The following is a 21,884-nucleotide window of genomic DNA, read 5'->3' as shown; positions in this document are numbered from 1 at the left end:
ATGTCTGGCTATACCTGTGTCAGAAGGCCTGGCTGGATCTGAAGAGGTTGGGCCTGTGTTACTATGGGAACTGCATTCTCCATCCGCACTGAGTAGCCAGTGTGTTTAGAGGGTGATGCTTGCAAACCTGGGAAGAAATAACAAGGTAAACATTATTAGATGGCCAAATTTATGAAACCGCTCATTCGGTTTCATGAATCTTTCAGAAGCAATTACTCTTATCTTCAGTGTCACATGATCCTTCAGAAAGTAAGCAGTGTATTTTCTATCCGTATGATAACCTGACTGAAATGTCCATTTTTTCCATTGTTGAATCTGGAAGCAAGTGTCAATGTATAACAACTTAAATTTGAGTCTGTTCATCACATAAATCTATTGTATGGCTTAAGAGGCCTTGGAATGTAGCGCACCAGTCGTTTGGACCACTTTTATGATATTTTAATGTTGTTTTTTTTGGTCCTTTTTGTCTGATAATATAAACTGCTGTTATATGGAAAGAGTTGGGTAAAGATTTTTTAAAAACAGAAAAAATAACATTAAACAAGTTCGGAAAGACACACGGGGTAAGAATAGAATGCAGAATTGTAATTTATGTGTGAACTAGTACTTTAGCATAATTTACTGTATGTAACAAAATGTATGTAATGTATGTATGTACATACAGTACAAATGTATGTACTGTATGTAACTGTATGTAACCAAAAGATTTATAGGTTTAATATAAATGAAAACAGCGCTCACCTTGGAAGCCAGGTGGGCAGACGATGAGGGCCTGCTGGAAGGGATCGGGTCGGGCGGCGCAGAGTTGTGGTGCACCGGGCTGGAGGGGCATGGTCCTGGGGGCCACGGCAGCCATGGGGGCTGCAGAAGGCTGGTAGAGTGCAGATTGGTAATTTAGTATGGAGACATCAGGATTGGTAAGGGAAAGGGTGGCACTGGTGGAAGAGGGAGCCAGGTTGGTGGCCTAAAGGAACCGATGGGATAAAACAAACAAACACAGACAAACAAACAAAAGCATGAGGAAGTGGGTGTGGGGATTGGGTGGAACAACGATGAGAGGGATGCGGGGCAAAATTTCAAAGAATAGCAAATGATAAACAAACTCCGTGAAATATTTCTCAATATGCAGGATGGATGTTCAAAAAAACTAGCTGATGAAAACCGCAGGCACGGGAAGCATGCTTGATGTCAAGTAATTTCTCAAAGCGAATACAACAAATTCAACAAATTAGATGCTATTGGGTGCAGACAGCATTAAGGTTCAGGCATGTTCTATAAAATGACTTATTGAGCGTGAGGGAAGAGGAAAGAGGAGGTGAGAGAGCTTCAATCAATGCTCTTGTGTTACAGTCTCCATCAACCCTTCAACTCATTGAATTTGCTCAGTCTCATTAGCAGCAGATAATGATCCCTCTTTGTGCTAAAGCTATGATTAAATATACACAGAGATCTAACTGGTGAGGGGAGAAAAATATCTGTTCCTCAAAGCCTCTGCTCTAGATTTCCCCTCCAGTGCTTTTTAATCCGGCCAGACTGCAGCACATTCATCTGTTTATTCATCTTTCAATGTGGAATTTGCACGTCTAGAAGGTTTGATGAACGAGGGAACTCCCACTCCTCCATCTAGAACGGTGAACCAAATGTGCTTCTCAAAAGAATTGTACAGGTCCTTCCATCAAAGTCACTCTCTTTCTATAATGAAAGCACAAGCCAAAAATATAGCCAGAAGTAAAAATATGAGTTCGGTAACATCACCAGAGAGAGGAAAGGGCTGCTTACAACAAAAAAAGTAAATAAAAAATAAAATAAAAAAAAACATGGTCTGAGCTATGGCTTAGCGTTCAGCGCAAATACTCCGGCATGAACATTTTGAGCTTTGGCCAGGCTTAAACCCACAAGTTTCCATGTGCCTGTTCAGAACTTCTCAAATAAAAAAATAAATAAAAAAATTTGACAATAGCAGACAATATGTTGAGCCATGGTGCTAATATTAGAAATGTGGGTTTGAGTCTGGCCTAATCAAGTTTCTAATCATGTGCCTTTTCAGAACCTAAAAAATAAAAAAATAAGGGTCTGAGCTATGGCTTAGTGGTCTGCGCACATGCTCCAACATAAATATTTTGAGGTTTGGAGCTCATATGGGAAATGTGGGTTTGAGTCTAGCCTATTTAGGATCTCATGTGCCTGTTCAGACCTTCCAAAACTAAGCTAGACCTTCCAGACCCAAGCTATGGCTTAGTGGTATGCAGGCATGCTCAAACATAAAAATGTTGAGCTGTGGTGGTAAAATGAAAAATATGGGTATGAGCCCATTTATTTTCATGTCTTTCTGTTCTATCTCAGTAAATAAAAAGTCACAAAAAATCCACACAAAAAAGGCATGACTCGGGGTCAAGCCTGAATAGATCATGTTTAGATGGTAACCCTCTTCAAAAAGTCTTGTGAAATTCACGTGTCTCGTCAATCAACCCTATTTGTAACCTTGGCAGAAGGAGGTAGAAGAGGTTTATCATCTAGACATGACCATCCAAGTGTATTTCCATGTAAAATGCCTGTCATTTCTTCCAAGAAAGGGGTGAAATTGAAAAAATAATAGACAAAAAAGATGTGCTTAAACTCTGGTGCACCATCAAAATCAGTTCCTTTAATGGAAGCTAGTGTTATTTACTTTCATCTGTTACTGAAGCAATACTGTTTCATCTCATGCCACTGCTAGTAATTATAGACTTTTCATTAAGGTTTGTATGGGGAGAATTCAGTACAGGGCTTTTCATTTTTCATTTTCCCCGTTTAGCAAGGCCGACGAGCACCAGGGGAGAGAGTTAATCAATACGCCGCCATGGCATTCATCACACAAAATAAACACTTCACCCTCACAGCTGGCTAATGCTACACAAGCTTTCCCTTCGAACACACTGAATGCCCTACACAATGTTCTTCTCATGACGTTACAGAGAGGCCGAAATGCTATAACATTACAGCCATATGACTTTTTGACTTCAGACATGTTTATTCGAAGGGGAAAGTCACGTTTTGAGCCGATCAAAGAACTCCAATGATGGCATTATGGGATTTATGCCTGGCCCTCTGTCAGCAGTTTAGAACAAACGCTCCCTGGTGAAGCTAAACTGCAATAAGGCAAAACAGGAGGAAACAAAAGGAGAGAAGGAAACAAAGTGGTGCAATCTTTAAGGCTGCAAAGTGGTAAAATGCAAGCCAAGCAGGAAGTAGAGGCTGTCATGTTGTTAATCAGCACATTGTGACAGAGGGCTGCAAGGTTGTAAACACATGCATGCACACACGCGCGCACACGCTTGTGCACGCACACACACATAGCCCAAATGGCCCATGATATTTGGAGTTCTGTCCGCTGAAGGAAGTCATCCGATACTGTTAGTGGTCAATGGGGCAATGCTACACTAATTTCTTTGGATTGTCCCACTGAGTCAGTGCATGTAATGCAATTAATTATCTGCAGCTTTAAGGGAAACTAAACTAGGGATCCGCAAGGGTTTAGGTAGCAGCTGAATTCAAATATTCAAGATTTTTGTCACATATACAGTAGCTTGTTGTTGTGTTTGTTCTGACATGGACATCATCCAATTACATAATATTGCTTGTTTGAAGCACAACATTTAACAATATATATATATATAATTGTATTTTATTTTTTTATATATTATTATTATTATTATTATTACAAATAAATATTTACAACAGAAATATAAATGTAATAATTTCAATATTTATGAACTCACAATATATTACATTATCTTGCTTCTCAAGTGTATTTGTCTTGTTTAAGGACGCTTTTAAGGATACTAATGCTTTAATGCAATTATGATACCATAATTTAATTATATTTATTATTTCATTATCGAGTACATATAATATGATTATTTATTGTGGTATATTAACTAATTTTCTTTTTGATCACATTTGTTCATTTGAGCTTAAAGGGTAATTAATGTTTTAGTAATTTTGACCCTGCTAGGTCAGAAACTTACACCAACAACAACAAACTTGATTTATGGGTTACCCATCATAACTTTATTTAAGAACAATGTACGGTAAAGGGAAGTCACTAGTTAGATGTTATGATGTAAATGTGTGTGTGTGTGGATACTGACCTGGCTATGCACAGTGTTAAGCTGGTTGTTGAAGGTCATGGTGAGATTGGTGGAGGTGCTGGGAGCTACATGTGTAATAAAGGGCGTCTTGCTCTGATTGACTGTGTCGTACATGTTCACCCGACGCTTGCAAATCTCCATGTTCTGGAAGCAGGATTTGACGCTGCAGAAACGAAAAGGACGTAGTCAGCGATCTAAACGCAATAACATATTTGATAAAACTACGTAACCCCCCCCCCCCCCCCAAAAGTTTCCTGTTGGTGTAGTTGAACTGACTGTGTGCTGTGTGGGAAGTCCAGCAAGTGTGTCATTGTGACAAAGGGGTGGTTGAGTGTCTCTATGGGCGTTATTCTCTTGTCTGCGTCGATGGTCAGCATCTTGGTTAGCAGGTCAATAAACTCCCTCCTGTCTGCCTTCTCCGCCAACATGTCGCTGCCTTCCAAGTCTGTGGTCATATTCACCTGCACACAGCAAAAGAGAAAAAAATGAGAGAAAGAAATGAGATAGAGAGAGAGAGAGATACACATTGACTGACATACAGAGACCAAGTACTTTAGGGATCCTCAAACATGGTTAACCAGCTCTTGCCTTCTTTTTATGATGTAACACATCAAAATGAAATCTGTGCCCACTGAATTCCTCAGAAAAAAGAATTCCTACAAAAATCCATTGAATTTCACATTCAATAACAATCACAATGTTATGCATCTTGCTTGTTCATTTAAGAAACATTTTGGCTAATTTAATCATGCTTTCAGTTAGCAATAAAAGTGTAGTGCATTCCACTTTAATTCGACACATTTTATAATTTCCCCACAAAAATCAGCACAGAAATCCAGGAAAAATGTTTAATGCTGTAATGCTTTGATGCAGAATTACAAAAGTTGCTTACCTAGGTAATATTTGTAATTGCACCGGACAGTGCTAATCCATGAATAAATTAGCAACCATATTTGCGGAATAAATCAGACCTAGTGTGTTCAAGGCACGCCTGGGTGTTCTCAAATGATGAAATCTTTCAGCTGTATCTTCTGATCCAGCTTACATCTTACAGCTTTTGTAAATAATGCATGTGAGTATTTGTGTGTAAATAATTCCCACATCCCGCAGTGCTTGACGTGTACGACTCTATTATTATACACCGGTCTGTCAGTCAAAAAGTGTGAGCGTTTCTCAGAGGGCAGCAATAACCTTTCTGATATTCCCCAATGTTTGCAATCAAATTTACAGCTATTTACAGATCCTCTTAGAACTGCTTCAGGCCAGATAATCCCGTTTGTCTGAAGATGTAAAAAATAAACAAATTCTGAAAAAATTATATGATAGTATATATATATATGTAATTCAATATGATAGTATTAAAATATTAAATAATAATATAATATAATATAATACAATATAATATAAAACAATTTAATCTATACATACAAGGCATATACAAAGAAGAAAATACAGATAAAAAGGACATTTTAAAGACTGAAAGTTGAAATCTGTAAATCAACCGTGGGTCATAAAAGTGCCTGTATTTGAAGAAACACATTTTTATTGTCTAATAGTGGTGTTTTGCCAGAAGTGAAAAGCAGTGCAGCAGAGCTTTTTATTTTGGGACTCCCTGTCAGAGATGGCTAACGCATTTTTCATACCGCCAGGCTGTTTATCCGTGGTCTAACCACCCCGAGCTATCAGATAAACCGCCAGTCACCAGTGCAAATCAGAGTCCTCTTTTATGCATGCTATTTTAGTCCTGCTCTGTCTCTCTCTCTCTGTTTCCATCACCCAGCTACATGATAAAGAAATAATCTTTGACACGAGAGAAAAAATAATCATTCAGGACGCAAAATATGAACCGCAAGCGAGGGGAGCGCCTGCATAGCAGCCGTACACAAATCTTGCAGAAACAGTTACGCACGCACATTTAGTGAACTGTCTCTTGAAGATGATGAAACCGAGAACAATCATTCTTCTTGCTCTCCATTTCACATCTGACTGTCATATTTAAATCGGTTGAAATCACAAGTGCCGTATTCACTGAGCGCAACAATTTAAAGACAGGTGCATATCATGGAGACAGCAGTGCAGATGTTCCTCATTCAAACTGGCAGAGCTGCAACAGCGGAAACTGCGCACACACACACACACACACACACACACACACACACACACACACACACACACACACACACACACACACACACACACACACACACACACACACACACACACACACACACACACACACACACACACACACACACACACACACACACACAGAGAGTTTGGTTGTTCTAAAATCATATTCTAGGTTATAAAGATGTCTTTAGCCTCTAAACTGTCAACTGTTGCGTTAAGGCGGCTTATTTCAATAAATAAAGAACTTATTTAATTTTTTCCTTGCTTGTTTGTTTGCATTTTGTAACATATATTCATATAATTATTATTATATAATATATACTAATAATTATTAATATTAATTTGTTTTAATTTTTTTATTTTATTATGATTTATTATTGAATAAATAATTAATTTAAACAAATAAATATTTTTCTTAGTTCATTTTATTATTATAATCTGCATTATTACTATTCATTTGTTTGTTTATTATCGTACAGTGTTCACATACTTTTTTGTTGTATTATCATTATTAGACTTTGTTTGAGTAAGTCTAATACCTTTATTGAAAATATACATTTCCCATCCTTTTATGTTAATGAGGTTTTACAACAGCACAGTGGTATGAAAATTGAAAGAACATTTCTTGAAATTGTGTTGACAGTAAGGCAGTGCACAAGCCCACTGTAGAATACTGACTACAGAGCAAGTCCGTACTTAGATCATAGCACCAGAGGACCTAACCTGAAAATGAGGCTCTGATGTAATTCTTGTAAAACAAGGTTTTTGTACAGGACATGAGCATGGATATATTTACAGATTAAGCGTATCCAAGCATAACCATATTTCCAAGAATTCATCTGAATTTGCTGTAAATTAGTTCAGCCATTTTTATCTGATGAAGCGGGATGGAGCCAGTTCTTATGGGAAAATCCAAATTGAGGTTTGTGTCATTGTTGGCCTGGACCGTTCAGACATCTGACGACAGGCCGGTGATGAGGCGTGCTGATTTCAATAACTTGCAGAAAGTAAAAGGTCATAAGTCATGTGTCTTATCAATGAATAGCTCCCAGGGGTATAAGGTTCCCATGCACCATTGTGCTTTTGAGTCATGTCCTCAGTTACATAACATCAACGTTTTCTGCGTAACAGAGGTGTGAGTATTACTGGAAACTCTCCACACAGAGTCTGAGACGTTTTTGAAGGTGATGGAGGTTATTATTGGCCATGAGCCAGATTTCTGCTTCTGTTTTATGAAATGAACAAAAGTACTACGAAACTCCTACCTGTGCCATATCGTCCAGGCAGTTGAAGATGTACTTGCGAGCCTCTTTAGATTTGATCCCTGTCTCTGCCTCATGGTCCTCAGGTGTCTGGAAGTACAAAAAGGAATGGCCTCCACTTAAAAAAAATCATCAAACACTGGAGAACCACTGTCAACATCAGAAATAACCCCGTTACTCTACCCAAAATTATATTTTTACTCACCCTCTTGTCGTTCCAAACCTTTTATGACTTTCTTTCGACTGTGGAACGCAAAAGAAGATATTGAATAATGTTGTCCATACAATGGAAGTCAATTGGGACCGAAACTGTTTGGTTACCAACATGGGGCAGTCGTGGCCTAATGGTTAGAGAGTCAGACTGGTAACCCAGTTGTGGGTTTGAGTCTCAATACTGGCAGGAAATGACTGAGCTTTGATGTGTTAAATGCAGAGAACAAATTCTGAGTATGGGTTACCATACTTAGCCTTCACATGTCACATTCACTTTTACTTTCATTCTTCAAAATAACTTCTTTTATGTTCTGCAGAAGGTACAAAGTCATACAGGTTTGGAACAACATGAGGGTGAGTAAATTTTTAGGTGGACTCTGCCTTTAAAGATACGGAGGAACATCATGAAACACTTGAAATAAAATAGGTAAAGTAAACATGTGACTTACAACATGGATAGAGATTTTGGAATTGGAATTTGAAAAGAAACCCACAGCAAAGAAAAATCACAAATTAAATCTTTCATATCTCAATTGTTTCTCTTAGACACTAATGGAGAGCTGAAGTTGTCTGGTTCTTTTAATTTACTCCTGAAAGGAGTCAAATTTGAGAGATCTAAACAAAGTGTTAAATTGTGCTCAGATTTGACACACAAAAAAATCGGGCATTTCAATATAAACTCAAATATTTCTCAATAATCCACGTCAAGAGCAAATTAGCTTGGCTAAGCTATTAACTTTAATCTGATGTCAACTCAATGTGTCTTTCTTTTTTATTATTTTAGGAGAAACATCTGAGGCAAAGTTGATACCTAAACGAAACATAACTGTACTCCATTAAGATTCCTGAACTATGAAAGATAAAACCTTATCTCTGGAAAGTACTTGACACTGAGTTAAGTATTTCTACAGTCCAAGACACAAGCACTGTGGGCCTAAAAGTTTAAGGAAGTATTGACTACATAGGAGGACTTTTTCTCGTTTTATTGGATCCATATCATATTTATGAAGGGTTAGGGATTCAACTTGTTCAATAATATCGATGTTTTCTCATGTGAAGCTTTTCAAAGTTCACCAAAAGTTAAAGAGAAAACTATCGACTATGGGCAACCAGCCACCGGCCCAGTAAGGATGGGGAATGCGGAGGGAAACAGAGCATAAGGGTAAGGAGGAATGCAAGAGGGAAGAATGAGAACGGGGTGTTAAGCAGGATTTATCCCATGTTGCTCTGGTTGCCAAGTCATCTCACACAAAACTCATTTAGCTCACATTAGCCCTTTGGTCGGTTAACAGGATGTAGTGGATGCCTCAGTTTAGAGAGTAAGGGAATGAAAGAGAAAAACATTGTTGCTGTATATTATATGCAAACCAAGTGAGAAAGATTAAGGAAGTGTGAAAGCGAAACAAGGTGAGGGAGTTTACCTTAAGTCTCCATAGAGGATAGGTGGAGTCGGGGTCTCTGTTGAAAAACCTGGTTGTTTTCGTCCCTGCACTTAACAGATACTCTGCTGGCAAGCCCTGCGTTTGAGAGATGTACCGGATCTGGTGGAAGACAAACACAGGCAATATGAGATTTACAGCTTGTTACACATTTGGTGCTGGATATTCACTACTTTGATACAGTTAAAGGGGAAGGAAAAAGTGATTTTCTTGCTCATTTTAAATATGTAGACATACAGTATGATAATAACAAAGTTTCTCTCCAGTTTCCTGAAACGAAGCTGCAAAAACAGGTTATATACTGTAAAAACTGTCATAGTCAGCATGAAGTCGAAATTGACATTTTTACTATACATTAATTTCTTGTCCAATATAATGACTTTAGATTGTGGAAGTAAAATGGGTTGCAAATGACGTTTCATGACAACTTTTAAAGAAAATGGCTGATAATAATACTACAACTAATAATAATATTACATAATGAAATAAAATAAAATAATAAAAAGTATAGTAATTCTAATAAAACATAGATAAAATAAATACATATAAATTTAATAAATTAATAATTTGATCAAAAAACGACCTGAAGCATGACATCAAAGTCTTTAAAACTTCAGTGCATACAGAATGGAACTCTGTCTATTGAACACGTCTACATAAAATTCTATTTTACATTAAACATTTATTTGTATATTTATATTATATATTTTTGCTTAATTGGTTGTATTAATTATTAATTTTGATTGTTATTATCATCATCGCGCCTTTTCTTTGAAATATTATTTATTTATTTTATAATCAAATGAAATATAGTTGTATAATTAATATTTTACAATAATAATATTTATTATTGTTATTACCACTTTTTTCAGGCCTTTTCTAAGACATACAAGTCTTAAAGTACAGTAGCGAAAACAGTCTGTTTGATTGTAATGATTAGGGAGATGGTGGAAATGGTCATGAAAAATGACATGATTCTGTTTTTGGTGCAAGAAACCTTGACTAACGCTGTAAGCTGACTTCTGGGAAATGCAACAGTGAGCTGCGTTAAAACAGACTGATGACATTTTGTCTGCTCGAAAACATATCAGTCACTTGGCTGCCACGCTGATGACACAACTTCAACATTCCAGCATTAAAAGCCGAGGAAACAGCATCTGTGATGAATGCGGTCACCATGAGACTGACTGACTTCCCCTGCCAAAACCTCTTTTTACAGGTCTGCCCGAGTGGCACAATTACACAGAATGCTATTCACACACCTGAAAAATGTAAATACAAGACCCTGGCAGCCAAAGAAATCAACAATAATAATAATCATCATCTCTTCCATGGCCCCTACCAATCGGCCAATCTTGTGCCCTGAGAACGAGCTCATAGCTGCTCAAGAAACCTTGATCACAGTGTTTGGCTCATTTAGCCTACTGTCTTGTGAAATAAGACCATTCACTTTTTGAGGATTCCTGCATGTGATTTCAAAGCTTCATGGTTAGAAATGACACAAAGGTGCCGCAAAGGCTGAAAATAACTCTTCAAGCTTAGTTTTTAGATGCAAATCATAAGTAAACTGGGCAGCCGAGTTGTCCTTAACACAATACCTTAGAAATGCTTCCCAAACAAGACCTCAGAAATGCACCAAATGAGGGCTGAAAAAAAAATCTATTACTCTATAGTACACAGAAATGGTGGGAGACAAATCTGCAAAGTTCTTTTTTATGTTTTTAAGAGCTTGTTAAAGACATTTTTGGTTTGCTTAAACCTAGAACGTTGGCCCTGGGCTGTTCCATGAAGCCAGAATTTGTTTTTGTTTTAGAAAAGGCCTCACTTTAGAGCTTGGGATCTGGGCTAATTGGGCAGTTTGTGGCATGTGTCCAGAACTATGGAGGGGCCAGAGAGAGATGAAAGTCAGTGAGAAGACACACAGACACACACACACACACACACTTCGACACAAACACACAACTTCAGGAGAGCTGAGAGAGCAGGGGCCCAGCCAACAGTCAGATTTGTTTTCTCTTTCTTAAGCACAAACTGTAATTGAGGGATGTTTTTGCAGCCATTTTCTGAGAAAGGAGATGGCTCTCTCAGCAGGGCCACACATACACACAATCTCACACACACAAAAAGCAAGACTCCTGTGCTCCATCTCTCTAAATGAATATCATACAGGAAATGTCATTTAATATCTCAGATTTTCGAAGTCTTTTTCCAATTGGAACACATCATTTCTTTATAGTGTATCATTACTGACTATTGAATTTCAAAACAGAAATAGCCAAGGATGGCCTGGGCCATTGGGAACGGACACCTGAAAAGAAGGCATTGTAAACATGAATTTCTATAAAAAAGTCATTCAACTTGTGTTAAAAACTAAAACTTTTTCATACAAATCGACTTCTCTGTTGAAATAGATTTACTTTAAAGGTGTTTACAGTAATTGTGAATGACAATGGCGAATCTGAATATTCTTCACAACTGCGACTTCATTTCTTATATTTGCAATGTAATTTCTCATTATTTGGACATTAAATCTTGCAGTTATAAATATAATGACTTGAAACCTACATTAATTAGATTTTTAGCAGCTAATTAACAAAGATGGAATTTTGAGAAGCTAAAGTTGTCATTTGTGGATTTTCCAGGTGTCTAGAAAAATTATGGAAAACAAAAACAAATTCAAAGTTACAATTACAAGACAAGATATATATCTTTGGAGATATACACTTCTGTTCAATGTTTGGGTCAGCAGGATTCTTTAATGTTTTAGTCTCACTAAGGCTAAGGCTGCAAAACAGTAATATTGTGAAATATTATTACAATTTAAAATAACTTTTTCTATTTTAATATATTTTTGAATGCAATTTATTTCTGATATGGCGAAGCTGAATCTTCAGATCTTCATGATCCTTCGGAAATCATTCTAATGTGCTAATTTTATTATATTTTTATTATATTTAAATATTTTTGTGATACTTTTTTCAGGATTCTTTGATGAATAGAAAGTATAAAAAAACTGTTTTTGATTATAAATCTTTTGTAACATAATCAATGTCTATACTGTCACTTTTGATCAATTTAATGCATCCTTGCTAAATAAAAGTATTAATGTCTTCTTTATAAAATAAAAAATAAATGGTGTGCAGGGCATCAAGAGAATTTCTCCACAGAGGCTGGTGCCCCAGGTGTCCCAAACCATCCTTGGTAACAGCCACATGAAAAGCCAGGGTTGAGTACAACAAATACCCTAAAATGGACTAATAGTGGAAACTTCTGACTAGCTGAATTCCAGTGCATGTCTAAAACCCAGGCTATTCTGATGCATTATAGAATTAGATTTAAACTATGTCTTACCTGGTCATACTCCGATGCGCCGGGGTACAGCGGCCAGCCCAGGAACAGCTCAGCGATGACACAACCCAGGGACCACATGTCTATAGCCTCACAGAAGGGCAGACCCAGGATGATCTCTGGAGCTCTGCAGACACACAGAAGTGGAGGAGGAACTTCAACAACAGAGTCACAGCAGAATAAGTACAATTTTAAATTCTGACCAGGGTTGATATAGTTAGCTTAATTTTTTTTTGATTTAAATAAAATACACGTAAAAAAAAAAAAAAAACCAGACAAAAAAATTAACTTACTAAAACTTTCCCTAAAATGAAAATGGAAAAATAAAAACTAATAATTTAAAATATGAATTAAAAACATAATAGTATCTGAATGACACTGTTATCCCAGTATACTGTGGATGGATGGATGGATGGATGGATGATGGATGGCTGGATGGATGGATGGATGGATGGAAATTTCAATCTATCTATGTTTGAAATTTCTTTCTGTCTATACAAGTGTACATTTATGGAGCAATTATTGTCTTCAACCACAGAGAGAGGGCCAGAGGGAAACATAGATGTTTTTGGCCCAAAACTAGTTCATGTGCAACCAGTTCCATTCAGCCCAAAGTTGGCATTCATTACATCGCAGGCGTAAGACCACATTGTACTCATTTAAGTTGACCGAGTTGAGTAATAAAGACAAACACAGAATGCATTTTGTTGCCACGGACACAGCAGGAGGAGAGAGACGGCATTACTCTGGGTGCTGCTTGTGAATAATCATTAAAAGGAGGTCCACCCGTTTGGATAGAGGGATTGAAGATAAATAAATGCCATATAGAGGGAAAAAAGAGGGAAAATGTATGGAAAGCCAAATAGACTGTTGTTGGGAAAAGAGAAAGACTTATTTCAGCAAGTCGTGAAGGTGAATGCAGCACGCACAAACACAAACACACACACCCACACACCGACACACCCACACACCCACACACCCACACACACACACACACACTTTTATATTAGGCTAACAATTCGTCATCTCATTTGTTCTATTTTCCAAAGGAAGTGCAAGAGGAGCACCTGAGACAAAACAGAAACGAAATACTACTCACGTGTGCCACAAGGGCAGGGAAAGACTCAGTTTGGCAGTTAAATCTCCTATTGGTTCTCACGCAAGGTATGCGACGCAGGACATCAACCTCCTGGAATAATGTCATGCCACCCAAGCCTCGTGCATGCTGGTCTGCACAATATCATTCAAATAAGTCACAGCGCTACCAGCTGAAAGTATCTCTGTGACACCGAGGACGCATTACGGCCGCCACGTATGCAAATGCATATCCCACTTCAATCTTTTCTCTCCCTTCTTCCAATGCCATATGCAAAACAGAGCAGCAGCTGCTGATGCAGGACTTTCAGCGGGTGTGATAAACACAAACACGCGCAGCACTAAATATCGTCCTGATTCTCTTGCATATAAAACGTCTGCTTGTAATGCAAAAATCTGTGGTGGTGAGAAATTCACAACCCTGTTCCAGATCCGCACACATGGAAATATGAGATCTTATAGAAAGGCAGATGTGTTGCGGAGAGAGTGTTTGAGTTCATTTGTGGTACGCTTTGCATACCTAAATCCTGTCAGGTTGTGACCCTGCAGGTGTGCGTTTGTTTGCATGCGTATCATTGTGCAGCTTACATTTATGCATGGGTGACATTATGCACACAAGTGCAAACATCCGATCCCGGTTTTGATATTTGCATGGCAGGCCCGATGCACCCATGCTGTGGAAGTCATTTCTTGTACACAATGCCACTTAGGAAAGTGCAAACAAGCACAGAAGCAAAATGTTTGCACCCATCAGGTGCATGTGCAAATAATCACTGGGTCTTCTGCATTGGGGTAAAGGATGTTGTGAATATGGGGTCAGGCAAAGGTTATCGCACACAGTGAAGGAGTGCGTCTTCAGTTCCTAAATGAAGCATAATTCTTCTTCTGAAGTTTTACACGGTCAATCAGTTGCTATTTGAGGTTCTGACATCATTATGCGTGGGCATGTCAAGAAGCATCGATCACAGCTGACCTTCAATACGGACCATCCAGCCGGTTGTTATCTGAGAATAAACCCCCAACAGGGTGATGAGGACCCCGACGCGAAGCGAAGGGATACATTATCCCGTACATATACAATCACCGGGACACTTTATAAGGTACACCCGTTCAACAAATATCTAATCAGCCAATCACATGGCAGCAACAAAATGTATATATGCATGTAGACATGATCAAGACGATCTGCTGAAGTTCAAACTAAGCATCAGATTGAGGAAGAAATGTGATTTAAGTGATTTAATTTTATTGTGGAATGTTTGTTGGTGCTAGACAAGTTGGTCTGAGTATTTCAGAAACTGCTGGTCAATTTATTTTAACCCACAACCACTTCTAGAGTTTACAGAGAATGGTCTGAAAAACAGAAAATACTCAGTGAGCGGCGAAAAGGCAATTTTTTTCATGCCGGAGTTCAGAGGTAAATGGCCAGACTAGTTCGAGCCGATAGAAATGCAACAGTAAATTTAAAAAAAATGCTCGTTACAACCGAAGTCTGCAGAAGAGCATCTCTGAATACACAACACGTCGAACCTTGAAGCAGACGGGCTACAGCAACAGAAGACCAGACCGGGTACCACTGTTAGCTAAAAACAGGAAACTGAGGCTACAATTCGCACAGGCTCACCAAAATTGGACAATAGAAGATTGGAAAACCGTTGCCTGGTCTCAATTTCTGCTGCAACATTCAGATGGTAGGGTCAGAATTTGGCATAAACAACTTGAAAGAACGAATTCATCCTGCCTTGTATCCTGATCCTCTGAGTGCCCGCTGATTGGCTGCTCTCCCTCAGAATCAATTTTAATATTCACGTCCTCACAGCGCACTAAAGTAGAGGAGGAGTTCCCGCCGTGCCATTTTAATAAACATTGTGCGAGTTGGGCTCACCGAGGGAAACATAGACATCTATCGTGCACCTGAGACTGGAGGCGAGGGAAAGAGTGATGGAGCGAGGGGGCGAAAAGGAAATTCGGTGTGACAGAAAGAGAGGAACAGACAAAGAGTGAGAGAGAGCAAAGGGAGGTAAACGATGGAGACAAAAACAAACAGTCCGGGCATGTAAGAACAAGAGAATGAGGGAGGCAGGGGGAGATGTTTAGATTTCCATCTCCACAGAGTCGTCAGACTGTGGGGTCATCTCTCCACAGCGTTTCGACAACTTACTAAAACAACCTTGGAAATAGTCCTCCCTTTTATTGTGCTCGCATTGGGAGTGCTCTTTCATTTCAAGGCCCTGTGAACCTCTCCCGCTCTCTTCAAAATGCAGAGGAAATCGCTGACGACGCTGTCACTCTCTTCACTCCCTTTCTTCTGTCATTAGCATTCCCAAGACAGAAAGTGTAGAATGAGGGAGAGTGAGAGGAAAAAAAGCGAATTGATGACCTCTTCTCTTTAATTTCACTGTTATAGACGCCTTTGTGAGAACTCACCATCACCTCATGCGACACGACAAAATAAGGAATTCATTTTGAAACGTTTATGCTATGAGACGAAAACTTTGAATTTAGATTCTTATTTTACCCATGTTGTGAATGTAAATCGCAAAAAAAAAAGGCAAAACAATTGTAAATTTGTGAACCAACTCATGTACTCACTGCAAGTTATACAAAGAGTGGCTATTGAATCAACATCTTAAAGGGTTAGTTCACCCGAAAATGAAAATTATCCCATCATTTTCTCACCCTTAAGCCAAAGGTGTTTATGTCTTTCTTCTTTCAGCCAGACACAATCAGAGTTATATTAAACATATCCTGGCACTTCCAAGCTTTATGAGTTAATAGAATAGTTTTTAAGCTCCAAAAAGTGCATCCATCCATCATAAAAGTAATCTATACGCCTCCAGGGGGTTTATAAAGGCCTTTTGAACTGAAGCTCATTTTTTTCAGAAAAATATCCATATTTATAACTTTATAAACAACAGTTGGACGCGAGTCTAGGTCCGATGGAAGAGTGACCTTTGACCTGACATGACATGTCTAAAATTAGAACTTTTAAAGAGAAATGCATATTACGCTACGTCACACATTGGGTCAGAGGTCACTCGTCCGCCGGAAATAGACTCGCGTACAGCCGTGTACTTTATAAGTTTATAAAGTTATATGGATATTTTTCTTACAATAATACATCGCTTTGTTTCAGAATGAATTATATATACAGTAGTTACCAAAATGTTTTCAGTTGTATGTGATTTTTCAAACAAAATAAACATCAAAATTAATCAAACTAGTGATTAAAATACCCATTATGTCAAGTTTATTGTTGTATGTTCAAGTACAATAAAATTCTTACTTGAATGCTTATTCACAGACCAGAGACCAAGCAATATACAATGCTACTAAATTCAAAATATCCAAAATAACAAAAAACTATACATTGAAATAATAATGTCTATTAAAATATATACAGTACATTGTTACAGAACAAGATTCAGAACAATAACCACCCCTCCCAAACCACATTCACACATACCACTTAACCACAATCTATCAGTACATATTTGTATAAATCAACAACTTCCTTTGCGTGCCAGTCAGGTACAGGAAAAGACATCGAGTTGCAGAGAGCCGAATTGTGGCGTCCGAATCCCACTGAACAAACACAGGGAGGTTGTGCAGTGTGGCGTCACAGGTTTGTAATCCTCACCCTCCCTCACATCTCAGGCTCCTACAGTATTTCCACCATAGACTGTTAATTACAAACATGCCATCACCCCAGACAGAGAGAGAGAGAGAGAGAGACAGCGAGGGTGATGACACTCTTACACAACTGACCTTCTGACAAACACACAAGCATCAAGTGGCCAAAATGCAGTCTACCTCAGATGGCCCATGTTGTGGATTATGAGTGATGATTTGTACATATGAATGGGTGCCTGGGTAGTGTAACATCCGAATGACAGGAGATACTAAACGGTTTTTCTATTTTTCAAAAAATAGAAAAATGTATTACATTTAATTTATTATATAAAGTTTTAACGGTCACAACAATAATTGAATCTTCGATCATTGAATAAGTGGAATTCACCTTTATTCCACAAGGTGGCAATGTCTAATGCAGAATGATGAAGAGTTTCACTCATAGTTACCGCAGGCAGAAAACAAAAAATAGGATTTATCATCAGAAAACTTGAAATGGCTCAGGGATTTAAAGTACTGAACACAATCACATATTAGTGTCACTTTCACATGATGGTGGATCTGTTGAAGAATCTGTCAGCGATCAAAACATTAATTTTGAAGATGCTGAAAAGGATAGTTTCATAGAGAGTATGTACGAGATCGCGAATATGAGCCAGGTGCTGAATGTTGTGGGAAATGAGCTCTGAGGACCGTGATGATGGTATAAAACATCTGCTCAAACTGAACCCTTCCAAGCTCCAAAAGGTAACAAAATATGCATAATTTTATTCTTAATTGTTACTCTAATATCAGGAGAGTTTATACATTATCGCGAAAGGTAGAGATCCATCCGTGTTAGATATAGATGTGGGTCGCTAAAGACCAGAATATGTCATTATGATTGGCGAAACATTCATGCACTTAAGGGTTAAATATACTCTGTGCAAAACAATCATGCCAATAACACATTTTGCGTCCCACCTGAGTGACCCCAGCCCTTCTGTAGGAGCCCGCAGGGTGCTGCATCAGTCATGAGCCCTCAACTCTAGCTCCCTCTCCTTCTCTTCTTCCGCCCATTGTCTGTCTCATTCCCTTTCTCTCTCTTTCGCCTCAGCAATCTCTTAAGCAGCCTGTGTAAGTATGTGGGTCACGTCAAGAGCTTTCTGCACGAGGAAAAGGTCCACAAAATGAGTGTCCTAACGGACGCTCTCGCATTTGCAGTCGGGCCCCAAGTGAAATGCGCTACAAGTGGAACTCTCTTCCCACAACTTTCTCAGACACACACCCGTGATTAAAACATTTCATCACCAGAATAAATGATTCTGTCTTGGTGTCTCTGTGCGCATGTACTCTGGGACAATTTAAATCATGCAATAGTGTCAGTAGTTGATGGGACTTCTAGCATTATAGCAACTCAAATTTGATATGCAATATTTTTTTTGCTGTGTCGTGTTGTACTGTGCTATAGCTCAAACTAATAGTCAAACAGTGTATGGGATTTTCAATGATAGACAGCAGGGTGGCCGATATTATACTGACATATGCACACAATTGGTAAAATTAACAGTATTCACTAAATATACTGAAATATCAGCTTATTTTTCGCCATTTATATGCCTGATTGGCTGATTAAATAAAATAGTTTAAATAGTCTTCAAAATTTAAATAAATAATTTTATGTATAAAATAAGCAATATATATATTCATTTAAAGTTTAAATAAATAAACAAATACATTAAGCTGTTAAAAAGTTTGTTGTCAGCATTTTAAATAAATACTTTTATTCAGCAAGCACATATTTAAAGTGACAGTAAACACATTTATAATGTTACTGTTCTTTTGAAATTTCTACTGAAAGAATCCTGAAGGGGGAAAAAAACGTTTTAAGGTTTCCACAAAATGGAATTTATTGATAATAATGAGAAATGTTTCTTGAGCAGCAAATCAGCATATTAGGATGATTTTTGAAGGATCATGTGACACTGAAGACTGGACTAATGACGGTGAAAATTCAGTTTTGCAATCACAAGAATAAATTACATTTTAAAATAGAAAACGGAAAACAGTTATAATAGTTCACAATATTACTGTATTGGATCAAACAAATGCAGCCTTGGTGAACACAAGAGGCATTTAAATAATGAATAATCATGATTAGCTATGGATAATCCATATTAATCACATTATATATTTCAATGTAATGATAGCAAATCAGCCGTTATATTGGCCAATAATTATACTGGTCATTGGCAAGCATACCCTAGATATCTGCAACAGCCATTAAAAAATCCACATTGAATAATTTCTCCTAAAAACTGTTGAAAACAGAAAATGTTCATTCACAAGGCTGATTTTAAAGGGGAAAAAATAAATATGGTGGAGCCCATTCTTATAATCAGCCAAACAGTGATTATCAGCCAAAAATGGCCAATTATAGACCAATAAATCGGCAAGGCTGATATCTATCTGTCTATCAAAGCCCTTCTGCTCTACGGCTGTGGTTCTGAGCCCACATGCCACACACTCAGTCTCAGCACACTGCCTCTGGGAAACAGAGAAACCTCTCTTTTCGCTTCTGAGACAAAGAGAAGGAGAGACGCTCACCTACGCTGACCAGATAAATCAGTAATGTGCCACCCCCTTCCATCACACCTCCATCTGTCTCTTATCTGTCTTCCACCTCCTCTACAGTCCTCTATACCTCCACGCGTATAATCAGATTGTGCAGGACCGATATTGTGTGTTCAAGCTGTGCTTCTGAACAGGTGGCGGCTGATGTCCTGTGTCTATGTTGGAATCCATAATTAACATATTATCCATCCTACAGTATGCAAAATTAGGAATAGTGCATCTCAAATCTCAAATGTTAAACCTAGTTTATTTTTGTTCATGCTTTTTTTGCTAATTTTACCCACAATCCCCTGCGCTACAGAAGAGGCTGAGTTTTCTTTCAACTTTTTCAGAAAAAAAAAAAAAAACTATCGGAAACATGGCAGAGAATGCAAGGCCGAACCCACACATGTTTTTTTATTTATTTTATTTATGAACCCCCAATTCATTTAGAGGTAATGAATTGAGCTAAAGATATACTTCCCTTTAAAAGTTTAGGGTGTTTTTATTTTCAAGAAATTAATACATTTATTCAACAAGAATGTATTAAATTGATCAAAAAGTATCAGTAACGACTTTCACACGGTTACAAAATATTTCTATAGCAAATAAATGCTGTTCTTTTGAACTTGATCTACATAAATTAAAATAAAACAGTTTTAAAAATGTAAAAGTATTAAGCAGCGCAACTGTTTTTAACATTGGTAATAATAAGAAATGTTTCTTGAGTGCCAAATCAGCATATTAGAATGATTTCTGAAGGATCATGTGACACTGAAGACTGCTGAAAACCATCACAGGAATACATTTATTCCATATATATATATATATATCTTTTTGAATTTATATATATATATATATATATATTTTTTTTTTAATATATATATATATATATTTATATTTTTTATATTTAAAAATTTTTGAATTAAAACAGACCTATCGGAGCTCAAATACTTGAATGGTAGTGTATGTGCAATTTTTTTAAAGAATATAATTCTGACATGTTTTGAATGAAGCATTAGTCCTAACTATGCACTCAAAAGTACTTACTTAACCATCACTAGTGAAGTACATACTTTCAGAGCATTATAAGAGTATGCGATTTGGAAATCTAAGCCATGTGTGTGTTAGAGAAAGGTTTGAGAAAGATTGGAGAAAGGTGTCAGCATACAGTAGAGATCAAACACAACAGAGAGCAACCAGAGTCATTTCTCCTTACGCTTCTATGTCGGAGAGACAATTCTGCTCTCTCCATGAAGACAGAGACCAGGAGAGACAGACAGGCAGTAGCAGGGAATGAGAGAGAGAGAGAGACAGCTTGTGTGTTTGCATGTATTGTGCTCCTCAGGACTGAGCACTTAATCTGCCTGCAGATACGTTACACCACAAACGGCCAAACGCAATTAGCCACACTGCATTCTTCTGCCTTCACACAAACACAATATCTCACGCTATCTCTCTCCCCCTCTCCCTCACACACACGCGGGTGATAAGAGGCACTGTAATTAATAATAAAAATGGGAAGGGAGATCGTGCTGTCATACGCTGGGAAAATGTGTAAAAGGGACCAGAACGCAAGACTTCAAAGCACACTAGCATTGGGTTCATTTTGAAGTTTTGAGACCACTCATTTAGTTTTAGAGTAAAATACATAAAAACAAATAAATGACATTGTTTACTTTCTTCATACACATTCTTAGTGTAAGTACAGTAAAAAAAAGAAAGAAAATCATAATCTTTCAAATTTCCTCAACCACCTTCTAGTATTCTGGTATGTGATGGCAACTTATCATACATAACTGTCAAAAGTTTGGAAACATTACAATTGTATATATTATTATTATTATTATGTAAGTTTCTTAGGTTCACCAAGACTGCTTTTATTTCAACAAAAATACAGTTAAAACAGTAATATTGCAAAATAATCTTACAAATTAAAAGAATTTAAATAATGTTTTCTATTTGAATATATTTTAAAATGTATTTATTCCTGTGATGACAAAACTGAATTTTCAGCATCATTACTAGTCTTCAGTGTCACA

At 37.6% G+C, this 21,884-nt stretch overlaps 1 protein-coding gene across 2 annotated transcripts in view; it reads right to left on the bottom strand.

The window, feature by feature from the left end:
• The window catches only part of hipk2 (homeodomain interacting protein kinase 2), an 88,463-nt gene that overhangs the window by 11,457 nt on the left and 55,122 nt on the right, over window positions 1-21,884 (bottom strand). Inside the window, exons 3-9 of one of the 2 annotated variants that reach the window (XM_077193589.1) lie at window positions 12,526-12,649; window positions 9,157-9,276; window positions 7,526-7,612; window positions 4,407-4,591; window positions 4,131-4,293; window positions 742-964; window positions 15-127 (exon numbers count right to left, since the gene is read on the bottom strand). In XM_077193589.1, the coding sequence (XP_077049704.1) occupies window positions 15-127; window positions 742-964; window positions 4,131-4,293; window positions 4,407-4,591; window positions 7,526-7,612; window positions 9,157-9,276; window positions 12,526-12,649 (1,015 nt within the window). The remainder of the gene's footprint in view (window positions 1-14; window positions 128-741; window positions 965-4,130; window positions 4,294-4,406; window positions 4,592-7,525; window positions 7,613-9,156; window positions 9,277-12,525; window positions 12,650-21,884) is intronic. The other variant, XM_077193591.1, reaches the window with a different exon arrangement.

This window comes from Siphateles boraxobius, unplaced genomic scaffold, assembly GCF_051911475.1.
Source record: "Siphateles boraxobius isolate OS27281-9 unplaced genomic scaffold, OSU_SipBor_1 31, whole genome shotgun sequence".
In the NCBI taxonomy this organism is placed as follows: domain Eukaryota; kingdom Metazoa; phylum Chordata; class Actinopteri; order Cypriniformes; family Leuciscidae; genus Siphateles; species Siphateles boraxobius.
The sequence above is the reverse complement of the archived record's forward strand: the minus strand, read 5'-3'. Positions and strand labels throughout refer to the sequence as shown.